Source organism: Oncorhynchus clarkii, chromosome 23, assembly GCF_045791955.1.
Source record: "Oncorhynchus clarkii lewisi isolate Uvic-CL-2024 chromosome 23, UVic_Ocla_1.0, whole genome shotgun sequence".
NCBI classification, from domain to species: domain Eukaryota; kingdom Metazoa; phylum Chordata; class Actinopteri; order Salmoniformes; family Salmonidae; genus Oncorhynchus; species Oncorhynchus clarkii.
Genome location: NC_092169.1, coordinates 10,975,001 through 10,995,926, shown reverse-complemented (window position 1 = coordinate 10,995,926; position 20,926 = coordinate 10,975,001). Strand labels below are relative to the sequence as shown.

At 41.1% G+C, this 20,926-nt stretch overlaps 1 protein-coding gene across 4 annotated transcripts in view; it reads right to left on the bottom strand.

Moving 5' to 3' along the window:
• Positions 1 to 20,926, bottom strand: part of LOC139381198 (potassium voltage-gated channel subfamily KQT member 5-like) — a 144,674-nt gene that overhangs the window by 41,546 nt on the left and 82,202 nt on the right. For all 4 annotated transcript variants that reach the window (XM_071124638.1, XM_071124637.1, XM_071124639.1 and 1 more), the window contains exon 2: positions 11,250 to 11,340. In XM_071124638.1, the coding sequence (XP_070980739.1) occupies positions 11,250 to 11,340 (91 nt within the window). The remainder of the gene's footprint in view (positions 1 to 11,249; positions 11,341 to 20,926) is intronic.

Genomic DNA, 20,926 nt, shown 5'->3' with positions numbered 1-20,926 from the left:
TGTTTGGAGGAAGAAGAAGGATGAGTACAACTCCAAGAACACCATCCCAACCGTGAAGCATGGAGGTGGAAACATTATTCTTTGGGGATGCTTTTCTGCAAAGGGGACAGGACGACTGCACCGTATTGAGGGGAGCATGGATGGGGCCATGTATTGCGAGATCTTGGCCAACAACCTCCTTCCCTCAGTAAGAGCATTGAAGATGGGTCGTGGCTGGGTCTTCCAGCATGACAACGACCCAAAACACACAGCCAGGGCAAATAAGGAGTGGCTCTGTAAGAAGCATCTCTAGGTCCTGGAGTGGCCTAGCCAGTCTCCAGACCTGAACCCAATAGAACATCTTTGGAGGGAGCTGAAAGTCTGTATTGCTCAGCGACAGCCCCGAAACCTGAAGGATCTGGAGAAGGTCTGCATGGAGGAGTGGGCCAAAATCCCTGCTGCAGTGTGTGCAAACCTGGTCAAGAACTACAGGAAACGTATGAACTCTGTAATTGCAAACAAAGGTTTCTGTACCAAATATTAAGTTCTGATTTTCTGATGTATCAAATACTTATGTCATGCAATAAAATGCAAATTAATTACTTAAAAATCATACAATGTGATTTTCTGGATTTTTGTTTTAGATTCTGTCTCTCAAAGTTGAAGTGTACCTATGATAAAAAAATACAGACCCCTACATGCTTTGTAAGTAGGAAAACCTGCAAAATCAGCAGTGTATCAAATACTTGTTCTCCCCACTGTACATTTATAGGATTGGAGGACTCTAAATGGATATCTAAGGGGCATTTTCCATTAGGATCTGTGAGAATATCTGAATTACAAAGCAGCCATTACTTAAATCATGTTTCTAGTCTATTGCATAGTTACAATGTGTAATCATTGATGTCCCAGGAGCAGGAGTGGTAAACACTGTTGAAGTGTATAATTGTAATACATACATGCAGACACAGCATTATTCACAGAATGGAGTTTGATACACCTGGTATTGGATATGACAGAAAAAAACTTGCTAAATAGCAATATTCGTAAACAAAAAAATACACACAATCATTTGTCTCTACATTAACTAACATTTTCCTTTCAATTGTACATTTTTTGCTTGACTCGTTATGACGTTAAAACTACTTACATTTACATTTTGTCAGCCATCTTTGCTGAATAAAGTCACCAGGGAGCGGTGGCTCACGTCAAATTCGTCATTAGAACCACTCGATATGATGGGTCATATAAAAACCTTGGGACCCAAATGCATAATGAGTTCTCTAACTCCCACTTGTGGTGGTCTGGAGCAATGAAGCCGTGACGCTGGATACCTCTAAGTCCTGTGGTGTAAGCACGCAACTTTTAAAGGAGGAACCACTGTACATCATGGATGGGGTTTTACACACGATGAAAGCATAGCTAAAATAACGTAGGCCTGCCTATAATACATAGATAAAAAGGGAACATCAGCTCACTGTTTTGCTCCTTTCCAACTTGATATTTGAATAAAGATTTGGTAAATAAAATGTATTTCCAAGCAGTCTCACGAGCCAAACACGTTATCGACGATCTTGACGAGCTACTTGATTACATTTGGCAGGACAAAAAGAAAACAGACTTCATTGAGATGAGGGTAGGCTATACTTGGTTTTTACATCTTGTTCCATGCGCATATGGGCAGTGTGCGTCATGATGGGATAGGCTGCGTTTCCGCTGTCAAAATGAATGCCATAACCAACTGCGTTACCGCTAAAACCAGCTTTTGGTTGGTCTTCCCTACCAGCGCTGCCTGAACTGAGCACTTTGGATTTTTAAGCTCTACAGGATCGGTGTCACCCCCACCCCCCCACCCCCACAGGAAGATTGAGCTAAAGTAGGCTAATGTGATTAGCCTGAGGTGTTAAGTAACAAGAAAATGTCCCAGTACATAGACATATCTGATATTTGCAGAAAGCTAAAAATGTAAATCTAACTGCACTGTCCAATTTACAGTAGCTATTACAGTGAAATAATACCATACTATTGTTTGAGGAGAGTGCACAGTTACAGTATGCACTTGAACATGTATTAATAAACCAATTAGGCACATTTGGGCAGTCTTGATACAACATTTTGAACAGAAATGCAATGGTTAATTGAATCAGTCTAATACTTTGCACAAACACTGATGCTAAAATTGAAATTGCACCTAACCTGGAATATTATATTTTGGCCTTTCTCTTGCATTTCAAAGATGATGGGGAAAATAATGAGAGAAAAAAACACTTTTTTCCCCTTTGTATTATCTGTTACCAGATCTAATGTGTTATATTCTCCTACATTAATTTCACATTTCCACAAACTTCAAAGTGTTTCCTTTCAAATGGTATCAAGAATATGCATATCCTTGCTTCAAGTCCTGAGCTACAGGCAGTTAGATTTGGGTATGTCTGTCAAATCTGCTCCTGCAAAGCCCTCTACTGCTCATCCTGTGTCTCCTTGACCTGCCACCCCTCCCCCAGTACTCTCTCCCGCACTCTCTGTGTGTGTGTGTGATTATGTGGGCAGAGACAGGTGTGCTGGGGTCAGAGCAGATCCACCAGCTGCAACCTGTTCCATAATCAAGACCTCTACAAATACTCAGCCCTGCCACTTCCACGCTGCCAGATTGTAATCTCTGCTCAGTCAGTCTACATTTCTAGCTGTTTGTTACTATTCAGATCCTGTTGTGCCTGTTTTCCTCTCCTCTACAGTTCTGCCAGGTCTGACTCTGGTTCCTGTCTCCAGTCCTACATCTCCTCATCCTGCTACTCTGCCCTGGATTCCCCACTCTACTACTCCCCTGGATTCCCCTCCGGCCTGCTTACCCTGTCTCAACACCTCTCGCGCCAGCCTCAGCCTCCGCTCCTAGTTTCCAGCAACCTGCAAGAGCTTCTCCTGACCTGCACTCCATGTCCCCCCTGTGTCAAAAAATACCTTGGTTACTTCATCCCAGTCTGCTCGGGTTTCCGTTCCACTCCGCAAAACAATGTCATATTAGGCTAAAAGTTTTTAAAAAGGGTGCGATCCTTAAGAGGTTTTAAGGACATGCCTCAAATATTTTCCACCCCTCCCATCTAATCGCAAGCGTGCTGATGTTAGACAGGTAAAATGCAGAACCTGGTGTTAGGGCTGGAAAATGCCAGTGTTAGTTTTTTTTTCCATGACGAAATTGCAAACTAACGTGCGTTTGACACTAGCACCACCTTAACGCCAGCCAAAAATGGAGCCCTAAAGGCGATGCATCTATTTGATAAGCATTTTGTACCATGACAAATCTACTGTGGCAATTTACCCAACACTTTGTATGAATGAAAACTAATGTTGGTGTAACCTACTGTTATTTTATTTGTTTCCTATTTATGTTATCCAAAAGTGTCTGGTATAGTAATTTCTTATCAAGATCGGGGTTAAAATGTCCGTGTGACCAACAGCCTTGATTCGGGCTTATGTATTAAAATGTGAAATTGTGGGCCTCCCGGGTGGCGCAGTGGTTAAGGGCGCTGTACAGCAGCGCCAGCTCTGCCATCAGAGACTCTGGGTTCGCGCCCAGGCTTTGTCGTAACCGGCCGCGACCGGGAGGTCCGTGGGGCGACGCACAATTGGCCTAGTGTCGTCCGGGTTATGGAGGGTTTGGCCGGCAGGGAAATCCTTGTCTCATCGCGCACCAGTGTGGCGGGCCACTGTGGCGGGCCGGGCGCAGTGCGCGCTAACCAAGGTTGCCAGGTGCACGGTGTTTCCTCCGACACATTGGTGCGGCTGGCTTCCGGGTTGGATGGCGCTGTGTTAAGAAGCAGTGCGGCTTGGTTGGGTTGTGTATCGGAGGATGCATGACTTTCAACCTTCGTCTCTATCGAGCCCGTACGGGCTTGTAGCGATGAGACAAGATAGTAGCTACTAAACAATTGGATACCACGAAATTGGGGGGTAAAATTCACACAAACATTTTTTTAAGTGAAATTGTGTTTTTTACATTGGATAAAAGTAGAGACTCAGAGCTACAAAATGGTATATAATACATTGCATTTGAGGAACAATGGGAAAGTAATTCTGCTTTGAACTTGTAACCCCACTTTGAGAAAATGGCCATAGAATATTTTTGGTACAATTACTGGAGAGGTCTTTTGTCTGCACCCATTCAGCATTGTTCACACCCTCCAAACCCCACCCATCTCTTTAAGGATTCACATGTGAAGTCATGTAGTGTGGTAAAGATTAAGACTAAATGTAGTATCTTACAATAAGGAAACATTCCAGATAAACTATTTTCTAAATATTAGATGGAATTTACCCAGACACACCTGTCTAAATTGATGGGTCATGTGAAAGAAAGGCTATAACCCCCAGCCACATCTTGCTAAGTGGATAGGTCTCTGCAGAATGTGTAGAGTACAGCTAAATGGTTACTTGCATAGTAGCAATATCAAAAATAATGCCAATATAAAGAAAAAAGTAACAAGTATCAATGCTAGTAGAGAAAGAACAAAATAATATACAGTGTGTACAACAACAATATAAGTGATACTTGTGATGAGGTAGTTATATGCACACAATCAGGGGTAAAGTGGCTGAGCAAACGTATGGCATGTGTGTTAGGAGACAGTCATGTGAATGTCCATAGAGGCACTGCAGATAGTGCTGATGACTGGGAACCCGCCCCCAGTGATGATCTGGTCCATCCGAACCAAGCATGAACAAGGGAATCTATATTCAGAGAGCCTGTTTCTGTCCTGCCATTGACTTTGGTGCAGCTAGCTAAACAATAAACCATAAACCCAATCTTTAGAGTACTAGCAATACAAACCGATTGTCATAGCTAGTTAAAGTTAACCAAATAGGTTCAATGCTAACATTAGGCTATAACATTTATAATAATAAAATGGATTTCTGAGATAATATTACTACACAGATCATACACTTAATGTTAACTAGCGAGCCAGCCACCTAATGCCAGCTAGCTAGGTAACAATAAGCTCTAAATTGCAATGAAAAAAAATTCAGACAAAATTAGAAACGTATAATATCTGAAACTGTAGCTAGACTCTTACCTGTTTACCTGGATGAATGCTTCACGGCAGACTGCAACCCTTTTCATTAAATAAGACGTCCTATGTGGTTTCCGTTTTGTTTGTACAGCTTGCTTGGCCCGTTGTGTCAAGTCACTCTGGTTTACACTGACCGTGAGCAATGCCATAAGAATCATCAAATCTTTCTCCCTTTCTGTCACGGATGCTATGGTTGCCCTTAGTTTGAAGATGTAATCCGGAGACAGGTGTTTCATACAACAGCCTTCTGTGTTCTCTTTTCATCTCCTTAACATACTTTGCTTCTACCGTATATTCTACTGATTTCAGAACTCGGTGAACTTCTTCCGTGACAATAACACTGTGGATCGCTGTTTCTTCCCCATCACTGTCATGAGAAGACTCTACAATGTATTTTTCATTTACAACATTTTTAAAACCTAAATCAGGGATTTCCTCATTGTCTGGTTAATTTTCAGAGTCAGAGAGAGTCAGCATGGTACAATTGTCCTCCTGAAAGTAGTTCATCACAACGTTTTCCCACTGACCTTTGTCGATAGCGCTTGATAAATTCAGGGCAGCAATGTTATTGGGAGCATTAGGAACACATTTGCAGTTCTCCTTGGCTAAAGAAAAAAACGAAAAAAAAATTCTGTAGGATTATCTACACATAAAAGGATTATCTCCACATAACGAGCAGCTCATTTTATAGACAGAAGATGCTACAGTGGTTCTTCCTGTAAAAGTTGCATCATACTGCAGCACACCTTGCGGGCTACCGCAGAATTCTATGGCACGTTATTTAATTGTCAGACATTGTTGCCATTAATGCTAGTTAGTGCTAGTTTGACCCCCAGAGGGCATCTTTGAGAAGCATTTGACTTTTTGTAATATTAGCTGTACCTAGAGAATTAAAAACATTTTTGTAAGAACATAGTATATTGGATTGATTTTAAATGTAGCTTAATTAATTTGATTAATATTATGGTGTTTCTATTCCAAGAAAAATGAGAAACGAAACCCTCAGTGTTTCCGTTAGGAAAATATGGCGCTGTACAATGTGACAGTTTCCACACCCTAATTGTAGGCTAACCAATAGCCAAACGGAGATTCAGTGAAAATAAAAATCTCATTGATTTATCAAGACCAGTCCCCATGCTTGTCTCAGAGCAGTGCCGTCTTTTCCCTTTTTCACTTGCCTCTTCCATTACTTTTTCTATTAAACAACTATTTGTTTAACTTCATTAGCCTATAATATTTCTGTCATTCAGTGATCTTTATTCCCATATTAATTCGTTATGGATCCATATTGAAAATGACATGTGCAAGAGACAGTGGTAATATTTTTCCTTTTAGAGACTATACATGGTGTCCAGGTCAGGATAACCAAAACATGTACTTATTAAAAGACTATCAGAAAGAATGTTGGTACTTATTTATTTTGATCCAAAGCCATGAATTAGTGAGTCACTAAGCTTTATGTAGGTGCCGAGGCTATATGACTGAGTCACTCAGCTTTATGTAGGTGCCGAGGCTATATGACTGAGTCACTCAGCTTTATGTAGGTGCCGAGGCTATATGACTGAGTCACTCAGCTTTATGTAGGTGCCGAGGCTATATGACTGAGTCACTAAGCTTTATGTAGGTGCCGAGGCTATATGACTGAGTCACTCAGCTTTATGTAGGTGCCGAGGCTATATGACTGAGTCACTCAGCTTTATGTTATCAGTTATCAGTTTCAATTTGGTTTATGTCGCCCATTCATTATAATTTAGAGACATATTAGCGCCTTGGGACCCAAAAGCATAATCAGTGCTTTAACTCCCCCTTGTGGTTGTCTGGAGCAATGAAGTAGTGACACAGGGTACCGTACTAAACCACAAATTACCTCTATGTCCCGCAGCATAATCTCAAAACGTTTAGTTGAGCAATCACTATACACTGCAGACCAATCTGAAACTCACCCTTCGGCATCTCCAGCCCATTCATTATCTCAGCCAAACATGGCTAGCGGGAAGGTTCCTGTTTTTTTATAGGCTCGTCATTTAACAGCTTTATTTGTATTAACAAAAAGTTTGTTATTAAGGCACATGAAAGTTCAAATGTTCCAGAAGGCATTTCTGCCAAACAACGCATTTTGATGAAGAAGAAAAAATGCCTCTCCTGTGAAGTCGTGACTTGCGACACATGCCTAGTTTCCTGAAACGAGTCACATGTTTGAAATGTGCAACTAAATCAAGTTGATCGGGGGATTGAGTTATTTGTGCCAGAAGGGCCCTAACCACTAGATCACCCCAGGCTACGATTGAACACAAATTTGACAGTTATTTCGAAACACTTCACACTTGTATGTCATAGCCTAGTGGAGTAGAGACCAATATCTATCTTGTGTTATTAAGCTAGATAAAATGATGGTTATGGATGTGTATGGTTGCATTTCAGATACACTTTTGTACAAATTGAATGTTGCAGTAATAGGACCTAGGCCTACTGTATACCGTATGAGCAAGAGAGAATATTAGTTTGATAGCAGGCTTGATCCCAATGGAGAAAACGAGCACTGCTAATTTTCAAGGAATCACGAGGCTCATTTGAATTTCCTGAGGCAACAGGAAAATGATCTGCGACAAAATAGTGATCTAGTTAAGATCCGACATCTGTAGCATCACTGATTGCTAACTTGATACGGTATAGCTGCAGTAGATTAAATGGAATGTCCATAATTGTTGAGTTTTAATTTCTGTGGTCCTGCGAAATAACAAGAAAGCAATCAGGAAGATTAGTATGCAGAGTCATGAGTCTACATTGTTTCATTGCAACACACACATGTACAGTTCACACACGCATGCACACATACATACACTTTGCGCAGCATGTGCTTTGTTGGTTCTTATGGGATGCAGTTAGAGGCAGACCGAGTAATTCATATGATTGCAATCCATCAGTGCCAAACGTAGCCGACAGTAGGGATGCTCTAATTGCGGTGTATGATAAAACATGATACGGATCTTCACAAGCACTCAGCACACACGTCAGCTACCCATGAATTTCTGAAAATGCACACATTTAAATATATGCACAGCAAATTGATCAGGGTAACCTAGCGTTGCTTTTTCAGTGTAACATTTTTTGTGTTGATTCAGGTGTGACATTAACACTTATTGGTGTAAAAGAACCCCAGTGTTTGTGTTAATAACCAGTTAAACCAAAACCACACACATCATGATCATATTTCCCAGCATGCTCTAGTCCAGGTAGAGTTTTTGAATAGTTTGTTTCAATGTCTATTATTTTGCGTGTACATTGATCAATTGATGAATTAATCTTATGCTACCCAAAAATAAATAACATACATTATTCTAAACTAAGCCAATCTGTTAGTTTAACTTATTTCACCCATTACTGAAATGGTTGTTTCAGTTTATACAGTGGTGGATAAAGTACCCAATTGTTGTACTTGAGTAAAAGTTAAGCTACCTTAATAGAAAATGACTTAAGTAAAAGTCACCCAGTAAAATACTACTTGAGTAAATGTCTAAAAGTATTTGGTTTTAAATATACTTAAGTATGAAAAGTAAGTGAAATTGCAAAAATATAACACTCCAACACAAAATGTACTAACGAAGCATTTGTGTTCAGTGAGTCCTCCAGATCAGAGGCAGTAGGGATGTCCAGGGATGTTCTCTTGGTAAGTGTGTTCCTTTGACCATTTTCCTGTCCTGCTATGCATTCCAAGTGTAATGAGTACTTTTGGGTGTCAGAAAAAATTTATGGAGAAAAAAGTACATTATTTTCTTTAGGAATGTAGTGAATGAAGTAAAATAAAATTTTAACTTAAGTACTTTACAGCACTGAGTTTAGATGCTTTAGGTATTCTCATACCTTAGTCTTCTCAACCCTGGGAGTCATTCTGAATGCAGGTTGTTGGTGAATGAGCAATCTAAATGTTGGATATTCCCACTCTGGCTGGATTCCAATAGGAATTACACATACCTTTGCAAGCCAGCATAATGTGACTTGCAGGCCTGATGTGGCCCATAAACCATGAGTTTCAGGCCAATATATTAGGGTAAAACAAGGCCCTCAAAATAAGGCATTATGAAATACATATTGTCTTAATTTAATTTTAGTGAAAACATTTATTCACTTCGTTCTCACTTGGTGAAGGCCACAGAACTGAAAATAAATGAATGCAACAACCATGTCTCTGACACTAAAAAATACAGTCATGGGTCGTAACAATTCACTCCAAAGGCAAGGCATACTGGGAAATATGCAAATTAGGCTTTACATCAAGCAGTGTGTTAATTTAACACTGAAAGGTGTGGACCAGTATAGACACGGGAACAGTTGACACTGAAATATGCTGTGTGTATATGTACTGTATATGTCCTAGCGTCATGTCCAGGGGATGTACTTCTACATCAAGCCTCACTCTGACACAGGAGATAGAGTCCTGCCCCTATGGGCCAATTTGGCTAGGACAAGGCTTACTTACAGTTGAAGTTGGAAGAAAACATACACCTTATCTAAATACATTTAAAAACCAGTTTTTCACAATTCCTGACATTTAATCCTAGTAAAAATGCCATGTCTTAGGTCAGTTAGGATCACCACTTTATTTTAGGAATGTGAAATGTCAGAATAATAGTAGGGGGAATGATTTATTTCAGCTTTTATTTCTTTCATCACATTCCCAGTGGGTAGGAGGTTTACATACACTCAATTAGTATTTGGTAGCGTTGACTTTAAATTGTTTAACTTGGGTAAAACTTTTCAGGTATCCTTCCACAAGCTTCTTACAATAAGTTGAGTGAATTTTGGCCCATTCCTCCTGACAGAGCTGGTGTAACTGAATCAGGTTTCTAGGCCTCTTTGCTCGCACACGCTTTTTCAGTTCAGGCCACACATTTTCTATAGGATTGAGGTCAGGGCTTTGTGATGGCCACTCCAATACCTTGACTTTGTTGTCCTTAAGCCATTTTACCACAACTTTGGAAGTATGCTTGGGATCATTGTCCATTTGGAAGACCCATTTGCAACCAAGCTTTAACGGCCTGACTGATGTTTTGAGAAGTCGCTTAAATATATCCACATAATTTTCCTTCCATCATTTTCCTTCCTCATATTTTGTGAAGTGCACTAGTCCCTCCTGCAGCAAAGCACCCCAACAACATGATGCTGCCACCCCCGTGCATCACGGTTGGGGTGGTGTTCTTCAGCTTGCAAGCCTCCCCCTTTTTCCTCCAAACATAACGATGGTCATTATGGCCAAACAGTTCTATTTTTGTTTCAGCAGACCAGAGGACATTTCTCCAAAATCACGATGTTTGTCCCCACGTGCAGTTGCAAACCGTACTATTGCTTTTTAATGGCGGTTTTGGAGCAGTGGCTTCTTCCTTGCTGAGCAGCCTTTCAGGTTATATCGATATAGGACTCGTTTTACTGTGGATATAGATACTTTTGTACCCGTTTCCTCCAGCATCTTCACAGGGTATTTTAGCTGTAGTTCTGGGATTGATTTGCACTTTTCGTACCAAAGTACGTTAATCTCTAGGATACAGAACTCGTCTCCTTCCTGAGCGGTATGACAGCTGCGTGGTCCCATTGTGTTTATACTCGCGTACTATTGTTTTGGCCTTGAAATACATCCACAGGTACACCTCCAATTGACTCAAATGATGTCAGTTAGCCTATCAGAAGCTTCTAATGCCATGACATCATTTTCTGGAATTTTCCAAGTTGTTTAAAGGCACAGTCAACTTAGTGTATGTAAACTTCTGACCCACTGGAATTGTGATACAGTGAATTATAAGTGAAATAATCTGTCTGTAAACAATTGTTGGAAAAATGACTTGTGTCATGTACAAAGTAGATGTCCTAACCGACTTGCCAAACTATAGTTTGTTAACAAGAAATTTGTGGAGTGGTTGAAAAATGAGTTTTAATGACTCAAACCTAAGTGTATGTAAACTTCGACTTCAACTGTACTTCTTACTTATACATCCAGCAGCCTTGAGGGAAAATGTAGTGGCATAAGGCACTCATGCTGCTTGGGAACTCTGCTGGACTCTGACACTGATTCAATAAGTGTTGTATTGAAAACAGAGTTCCGCATAGAATAGTGTTTATTATCCTACAGATCTGATCCACTGAGAAACAGAGAGACATCCACATGCACACACAAGGACAGTAAGACAAGTGGCAGTATATCCTTACACTCACCAGGATGAGCAGACAGTGGTTGGACAGGTCTTGATGGGCAGGGATTGTGGAGAACACTGACAGGACCAGACAGCCAAACACCAAAATGAACCTGGGTGAGAGAATCACGCAAACTCTACATTAGATAATAAATATAACACCTACAGATAATACACACAAATATATACAGTTTAAGTCGGAGGTTTACATACACCTTAGCCAAATACATTTAAACTCAGTTTTTCACAATTCCTGACATTTAATCTTAGTATGAATTCCCTGTCTTAGGTCAGTTAGGATCACCACTTTATTTTAAGAATGTGAAATGTCAGAATAATAGTAGAAATTATTATTTATAAAATGGTTTAAAACTTGGGTCAAACGTTTCGGGTAGCCTTCCACAAGCTTCCCACAATAAGTTGGGTGAATTTTGGCCCATTCCTCCTGACAGAGCTGGTGTAACTGTGTCAGGTTTGTAGGCCTCTTTGCTCACACACGCTTTTTCAGTTCTGCCCACAAATTTTCTATAGGACTGAGGTAAGGGCTTTGTGATGGCCACTCCAATACCTTGACTTTGTTGTACTTAAGCCATTTTGCCACAACTTTGGAAGTATGCTTGGGGTCATTGTTCATTTGGAAGACCCATTTGCAACCAAGATTTAACTTCCTGACTGATGTCTTGAGATGTTGCTTAAATATATCCACATAATTTTCCTTCCTCGTGAAGCCATCTATTTTGTGAAGTGCACCAGTCCCTCCTGGGGCAAAGCACCCCCACAACATGATGCTGCCACCCCTGTGATTAGCGGTTGGGATGGTGTTCTTCAGCTTGCAAGCCTCCCCCTTTTCCCTCCATACATAACGATGGTCATTATGGCCAAACAGTTCTATTTTTGTTTCATCAGACCAGAGGACATTTCTCCAAAAAGTATGATCTTTGTCCCCATGTGCAGTTGCAAACCGTAGTCTGGCTTTTTTATGGTTTTGGAGCAGTGGTTTCTTCCTCGCTGAGCGGTTTTTCAGGTTATGTCGATATAGGACTCGTTTTACTGTGGAAACAGATACTTTTGTACCTGTTTCCTCCAGCATCTTCACAAGATCTTTTGCTGTTGTTCTGGGATTGATTTGCACTTTACGCACCAAAGTACATTCAGCTTTAGGAGATAGAACTTGTCTCCTTCCTGAGCGGTATGACGGCTGCGTTGTCCCATTGTGTTATACTTGCGTACTATTGTTTGTACAGATGAACATGGTAACTTCAGGCGTTTGGAAATTGCTCCCAAGGATGAACCAGACTTGTGGAGGTCTACAAATTTTTTCTGAGGTCTTGGCTGATTTATTTGGATTTTCCCAAGATGTCAAGCAAAGAGGCACTGATTCTGAAGGTAGGCCTTGAAATACATTCACAGGTAAACCTGACTCAAATGATGTCAATTAGCCTATCAGAAGCTTCTAAAGCCATGACATCATTTTCTGGAATTTTCCAAGCTGTTTAAAAGGCACAGTCAACTTAGTGTATGTAAACTTCTGATCCACTGGAATTGTGATACATTTAATTATAAGTGAAATAATCTGTTTGTAAACAATTGTTGGAAAGATTACTTGTGTCATGCACAAAGTAGATGTCCTAAAAGACTTGCCAAAACTATAGTTTGTTAACAAGAAATATGTGGAGTGGTTGAAAAATGAGTTTTAATGACTCCAACCTAAGTGTATGTAAACTTTTGACTTCAACTGTATGTAGTACACACATATGTGCTGTATATATCAAGGTCAGGTCACGCTGTCAGAAAAAAAAACGTCTTTATTACTGTAATGAGGATGAAACTGCAGATACAGAAAACTATCCCTGTTTTCACTGTTTCCTTAAACCCATGCCTTGCACTATTAGGGGATCATCAACTAGATTCAGTCGTGGGGCGATTTTTTCTGGAGCGGATGGTCGGGGGACCGGAACATAATTATAAATAATTTGTAGACTGCAAATTGACCGCAAGAAGTCGAAACAGATATAATGTTTGACCAAAACATAATCATTTCAAACATTTGTTTACGATCACGTGTCTCTCTCTATTATGGGTAGGTATACTTGGGAACAGATTTCTCAAATTAAAATAACTTTAGCTGATTTCCTGGTGTTTTTACAGTCTTTTATGTCCAACAATGAAAATTCCACACAATTATAAAATTATTTTTTGGGCTCAGAAAATTTAGGGGCCCAAATAAAACTACCCACGGGCCAAATTCGACCCACAGGCCACCAGTTGGGGTGCCCTAGGTTATGAGGATCTAGAATGCTAAAGTAATGAGTTGAACACCTGTGGGGACAGAAACAGATACAGAGACGGAGCTGTAGAAAGCAGCTGAATCTTACAGAGTGGAAGGAAACTGCTGGCCAATTCCAGATGTAGGATCTTAATTTGACCACTCTTTTGTTGCTGAGAATTTTCCTTACGTAGATGAGCTCCATGATTTACATAAATTCACTGAAAACCCATACTAACACACGGTTATATCAACAACATTATTGCACTTTAGCCCCAGCTAATAACCTAACTACTGACAAAGCAGCATTGTGGACTAAATGTTCAAATCCTGTTGCTGCAGGATTATTTTTGCTGTGACAATATAGGTGAAATTAAGATCCTGCACCTGTAGATGTTTATCCAGCTGAACTAGCAGTTGACATAGACTCAAAGTGTGAGATGATTCATCTGTGTCAAAAATGTTTTTCCTCTCTCTTCCTCTCCTGCTCATCTCCATCTTTATTTCTGTGTTTTTACCCCTCTTCCATATCTCTTTCTCTCTAAGTAAAACCACTCTGTGGCTGGTACGGGATTTTTCATTTGCAGTAAAAAGGCAATTTTTCATCTTGTCAAGAGTGAACAAGATGCATGTTGTTATTCTCTTAGTCTGATGACTTGCTCGTCTCACCCTCTGCTGTGTGTGTGTGTGTGTGTGTGTGTGTGTGTGTGTGTGTGTGTGTGTGTGTGTGTGTGTGTGACTCACTCTGTATTCTTAAATCTTATCTAATCTCCACATAGCTCTGGGGCTTAACGTATTCATTGGTGTGTCTGTTTCTCTGTGCGTGTGTGTCTGTATGTGTGTCTGACTGTTTTTATCTGTGTGGTATGACGGTAAAATGAGGGAAAAGCAGGGATACTACTGGAGGATGATGCTAATAAGTGGCTTGGAGAGAAATTCACTATGTATTTACCTTTGTGTTGCATCTCTCACCCCTCATCCCCCTTCCCGCTTAGTCCCCTCGCTTAGTCCCCTCTCTCCCCTCTCCTGGAGCTGAACTCCCCCCTTCCTCTTAGATGGTGATTCAGAACATCATTTATTTTCCTTGGGATTAATGTGAAATATTAGGGTGAGTAAAGGGCTGTCGGTGGTCCACTCCAGGCTGAGTTATACCTGGAGGGGGAGGTGAGTTAGGGCATGGTTTGGACCTAACGGCCCAGGAACATCTGGTTTTGATAGAGTAGCAGACACTAATAGGCCTTTACTGTCAGACAGGCCATGCACGGACACCAGATCCGCTCCCAGCTGCTGCTGCTCAGAGAGAGAGAGAGAGAGAGTGTGTGTGTGGGTGTGTGTGCTGTGGATGAAGAAAGTTTCAAACTTTTTATAGGCTTGATCTTATACAATAATACAGATAAATGATACATTTCACAGGATCAATCGGACATCATTTGGAATCAACAATGGGTTGTCATTTGTCAGCACCATTGGGACAGAACCCCTCTCTATTGTGAAATAACAATGTGTGTCTTGACCTGGGGAGGGACTTTGTGTGTCTTGACATGGGGAGGGACTTCGTGTGTCATGAACTGTGCAGGCGTCACCACCACAACCCACCATGCGTCATTACACTTCGATAACTTGACAGTATGACACCTCTGTGACTAATGACTTCATCGATGACTGGACCAATCCATCACTCACTCCCTGGATAGAGAGATCAATAAACAACCAATCCAAGGTGGATAAAGCACTGCCATGATTGGACAGTAACAGGCTTTTGGATTACGTGTATTGGATGGCTTTTGTAACGTGTTGTGTCTAACTTGCTTGTGGCTGATATGGTGTATGTAAATTGTATATCCCTGCAACTGTCAGAGACACACAAAAAAAACAGAGCGACAGAGACAGACACGCAGAGAGAAAGAGAGAGACAGAAAAACAGAGGCAGAGCGACAGAAACAGACACAAAGAGACAGGCAGACAGACAGACAGAGCCAGAGACGGAGAGGTGAAGTGCCTCACTCTCTCCTCTGGTAATGATGAGTGCATGGAAGAGCAGAGACAAAACCATATACAGCCAAAACGCCCCCCAACCTAATGCCCTCTTAATGAAATGGAACAGCCAACGTGAGAGTGTAAACGCCCTAGGAGTGTGTTCTGTTGGAGTGCCACTCTGTTTCCCTGACATAGGGGGATGTGGCTGGGGAGACGGCGTTTGGTCAGGGTGAAAGTGGAGAAGGCAAATAGTGCAGTTTCTAGCTAACCATGCCTTGTAGGTCCATTTAATATCCATTTTTACCGTTAGTGATTATTCCGCCCCAAATAGTCTGCTTTTGTCAATACTCCACAAGCAACATTATAGAATGGACTGACACACACACAAAACACATTTTACCATCCTGTTTCATCTGGGCCGTGAATCTCCCTTAAGCGGACTCATCCAACTGGGCGAAGATTTAGAGTCAAGGAGCAGAAATACAGCTGTGTGTGTGTGTGTGTGTGTGTGTGTGTGTGTGTGTGTGTGTGTGCGTGAATGAATGAAAGAGAATGTGTGTATAATGTATAATATTCATATCCTGTGTGTGTGTGTGTGTGTGTGTGTGTGTGTGTGTGTGTGTGTGTGTGTGTGTGTGTGTGTGTGTGTGTGTGTGTGTGTCGGTTCAGCTACGTGAGAGGTCAGTGTTTTCCACACCATACTGCCTGGTATCATTATCTATTTCCTCCTTTCTTTCTATGCCAGCCATGCATTCCCCTTCAATCAGAAAGAAAGTGGGAGGGAGGGGAGAATAAGGCAAGTGCTAAAAATACAAACAAAAGAGAGAAAACTAAAAGGATATGGAGGACAAGAGAGTGTGAAATTGCAACACTAAGACCTTATTGTAATTTCAACAGTAAAACACTTTAGAATGCACAGTATAACGCTGTAAATGTGTTTTACAGCATTAATGCATTATGGGCAAAATTCAGAAAAATATTGTTATTAACTGTATTTAGAAGCCTCTTGTAAAAATTACTCTAACATACTGTATTTCTTTACAGTAATAGCTTATGCCTACTGTAGAATAAAATGATCAGTTTCAGACACCAACCTCATGCTGTCAGGTGAGACACATGAAGCTCAGACTATTTTAGTAAATATCTTCTTGAAGCTGCGGTGAAGTGGAATAATATTTTCAGCAGCTGCTGGGTAGGTACCTTGGCTTGTTTATAAGTCTCTTTATTACTAGCCAACGTTGAGTTACTGCATGTTTTCTTTGCTGACCTAGCTAGCTATTTACCTCAAATTGACACCAGCCATTTCAGCTGCTCTAAATTGCTCGTAAGTATATTACTGTGCGACCTAGAAAAACATCACCCAGATAATAATTGACAGACAGGTTTCACCATTACTACAGAGAAATGGCTTGTTTGTAGCAGTTCAAAAGATATGACCAATATATACCCGGTGCAGCGTTTATTAATGGGGATTGATGGGCTGCATTACACATAAAGGTAAACCATGTTGCGAGCCACTAAAGCTGATGAGAATGAACAGTGCACCAGTGTTGTATCGAGTTGCCTGTCGACCTAAGGTGCATCTATCACAGTGTCGCCGGCGGTAGCTAGTAACGTGGCCAATTTTTTTTCTCCCTCCGATGATTATATTTCAAGTAGGGTGGCAGCCTACACAAGAAATAACTCACATCGGTAGCCATCTAGATGTCACCGTGATATAGTCTATTAGTCAATGGGGAGAGCATCAACTGCAACAACACCCGGACAGTGTCCTCCTCAACCTCGTGGGATTTGATTCACGCGGCTCTCAGCTGAGCGACATATGGCATCGTGTTGCAGGCCAAGAGTGTCCGTATACCCTCTCCCCACTAACCAGTTGTTTAATTTAAACAAAACTGTTCAATACAATGCTACAACAGTATTTGTAAACCTGTTCACTTTACTAGTAGTATGCAAACATTTGACGGAAAGAAAGGAAAATGTTGTGAGTTCGGTCAAATAATATGTGCTATTATGTAGGCTACAGTGATGTTTTATTAGGAACGGATCGAAATGTACAGATTGGTTACCTGGAGGAAAATGGGGGAGGGTCATGCTTTTTATCGATGTGTACCCGATGCCGCCCCTCATCTGATTCTCCGCTGGGCGCGCAATATGAAGTGCGCCTATAGGATATTTATTGTGGTCTCAATCAAATTATCCATAGCCTATAGGCTATAGCACGTGTCAAACTCAATCCACGGAGGGCCGAGTGTCTGCGGGTTTTCGAACTCCACCCTTGAACTTGAACGATGAATTACGGTTACTAATTAGTAAGGAGCTCCCCTCACCTGGTGGTCTAGGTCTTAATTAAAAGGAGAAAAAAACTAAAACTTGCAGACCATCGGCCCTCCGTGGATTGAGGTTGACACCCCTGGGCTATAGGCTACAAAGTGTATGCTGGGAGAAGCACAGAGCAAAGTTACATTTGTAACTTATTTACTCCATCCCAGCAGCTATTCTGCATTACACACCGCAATGGATATTCCAGCCCTGAGCCCCGGCCTGCTCTGCTCTTGCTGAAGAAGAAATAAAAGTGCGCTGCCTAACCAGAGGCTGTGCTGTGTAGGCCTTCTGTGGCAGTTAAGGAGGCAGTAGGGTAGCCAGGTGGTTAGAGCTTTGGACTAGTAACCGGAAGGTTTCAAGTTCAAAGCCCCGAGCTGACAAGGTACAAATCTGTCGTTCTGCCCCTGAACAGGCAGTTAACCCACTGTTCCTAGGCCGTCATTGAAAACAAGAATTTGTTCTTAACTTACTTGCCTAGGTAAAAAAATGGCTTCTTCCATATTTTTTTTGTGATTAGGCCTAGTCCAAAACAATCTTATGCGCGGACTAGCCTTTGTTCTGTTCAGTTTGAGAAGGTCAACTTTGATAGCTTGCTACCACTATAATTGATTTTATAAAAATAAAAAAACATTTACCCATTATGTATTTATTAGAGTTATTGACTTCACAATTAACCAGATTCGAGTAACTTACATTGTGGTGCTGAAACTGGAAGCAGCATCTGTGGTGTAATCAATCGAAAATGGACAGCTCATGGTGCTGAAAGTAGGCAAATTCGAGCAGGCATAATTCATTTCAAACGTCTTCATTTTAATTAGACTTGACTTAGAACAATATGGCTTTGTGTTGGATCCTATTTCTCCCTATTTAAGAAATAAAGAGGTAGGCCTACCTGTTTGACAGACAAAATTAAGCTAGAGGCTGCTATACCCATAGATTCGTCAGTCAATTCCTCCACTCACTCTTTAAACAGCCTACCTCTGTGTCAGTGAAGGGCTCTTAAGTTAAAACCAAGACCCGAATTGTGGTGTGCCACAGGCACATGCCTACCCCTTGTTAGTTTAAGATCCTATTATATGAAGTGATCTATAACAGTGCTTTGGTCCGCAGTGCTTTATGATAGAAACAAGCTCTAAAATACCCGGGAAGACATGACTCCGATGCATATGGGGATATCATTGTTTCGTTTCTTTGACATTCAGAGGCTGAGCTACAATCTGCTATAGCAAAAAAAATGAATTTGCTTGGGAAGTAATTGAATTGTGTCACTATCAATTGATTAAGCTATTCACTGTCTGTACAATAGAAGATGTTTAAACCCAGACAGCTTTCAGGGAAACACATGTGACCTTCTCGTTGGGTTAAGCCACGGAAGAAGAGTAGACACTAGTTAAAGCTTAAATTGTTCTAACTTTTGAAAGTACCATGTTCAGATTCCTAATGACGTCTCAGATGTAATTATTTGCAAACAGGGAAAATTTCATTGCAAACGAGACACACTGGTTTGGAATTGGAGAAATATGATAAGATGAGCACATTGGCCTATTTCTCTGTCCATTCTTAGCCTGTAATTTCGGTAGTTTGTGTGGTATTAAAAAATATTGTGCTAATATGTAAAACAATGTAATTTTGCTTCACAGCAGAGATGCTATAATATATTACACAATACTGTTTCACTACTGTAAAACATAGATACACTGAGTGTACAAAACATTAGGAACACCTTCCTAATATTGAGTTGCACCCCCGTTTGCCCTCAGAACAGCCTTAATTCATTGGGGTAAGGACTATAAGGTGTTAAACGCTGTCCACAGGGATGCTGGCCCATGTTGACTCCAATGCTTCCCACAGATGTGTCACGTTGCCTGGATGTCCATTTGGTGGTGAACCATTCTTGATACAAATGGGAAACTGTTGAGTGTTTACCACCCAGCAGCCTTGCAGTTCTTGACACAAACCGGTGCGCCTGGCACCTACTAACAAACCACATTCATAGACACTTAAATCTTTTGTCTTGCCCATTCACCCTCTGAATGGCATACATACAGTGGTTTGCGAAAGTATTCACTTCCCCTGGCATTTTTCCTATTTTGTTGCCTTACAACCTGGAATTAAAATCGATTTTTTGGGGGGGTTTGAATAATTTGATTAACACAACACTTTGAAGATGCAAAATATATTTTTTTGTGAAACAAACAAGATAAAAGACAAAAAAACTGAGAACTTGAGAGTGCATAACTATTCACCCCCCAAAGTCAATACTTTGTAGAGCCACCTTTTGCAGCAATTACAGCTGCAAGTCTGTTGGCACATATAGCCACTGGGATTTTTGCCCATTCTTCAAGGCAAAACTACAAAACCTATTCTCCCTCAGGAGACTGACAAGATTTGTCACGGGTCCTCAGATTCTCAAACGGTTCTACAGCTGCACCATCGAGAGCATCCTGACTGTTTGCATCACTGCCTGGTGTGGCAACTGCTCGGCCTCCGACTGCAAGGCACTACAGAGGGTAGTGAGAACGGCCCAGTACATCACTGGGGCCGAGCTTCCTGCCATCCAGGACCTCTATACCAGGCGGTGTCAGAGGAAGGCCCTAAAAATTGTCAAAGGCTCCAGCCACCCTAGTCATAGACTGTTCTCTCTGCTACTGCACGGCAAGCGGTACCGGAGTGCCAAGTCTATATCCAAGAGGCTTCTGAACAGCTTCTACCCCCAAGCCATAAGACTCCTGAAAATCTAATCAAATGGCTACCCAGACTATTTTCATTGCCCACCCCCCACCCCCTCTTCTATGCCGCTGCTACTCTCTGGTATTATCTATTTATAGTCACTTTAATAACTCTACCTACATGTACATATTACCTCAATTACCTTGACTAACCGGTGCCCTCGCACATTGACTTTGTACCAGTACCCCCTGTATATAGTCTCGCTATTATTATTTTACTGCTGCTCTTTAATTACTTGTTCCTTATTCTTTTTTCATATTTTTTAAACTGCATTGTTGGTTAGGGGCTTGTAAGTAAGCATTTCACTGTAAGGTGAATTTTATTTGATTTAAAAGGTGACATCAATAATGCATTATAGCTTTCACCTGGATTCCCCTGCTCAGTCTATGTCATGGAAAGAG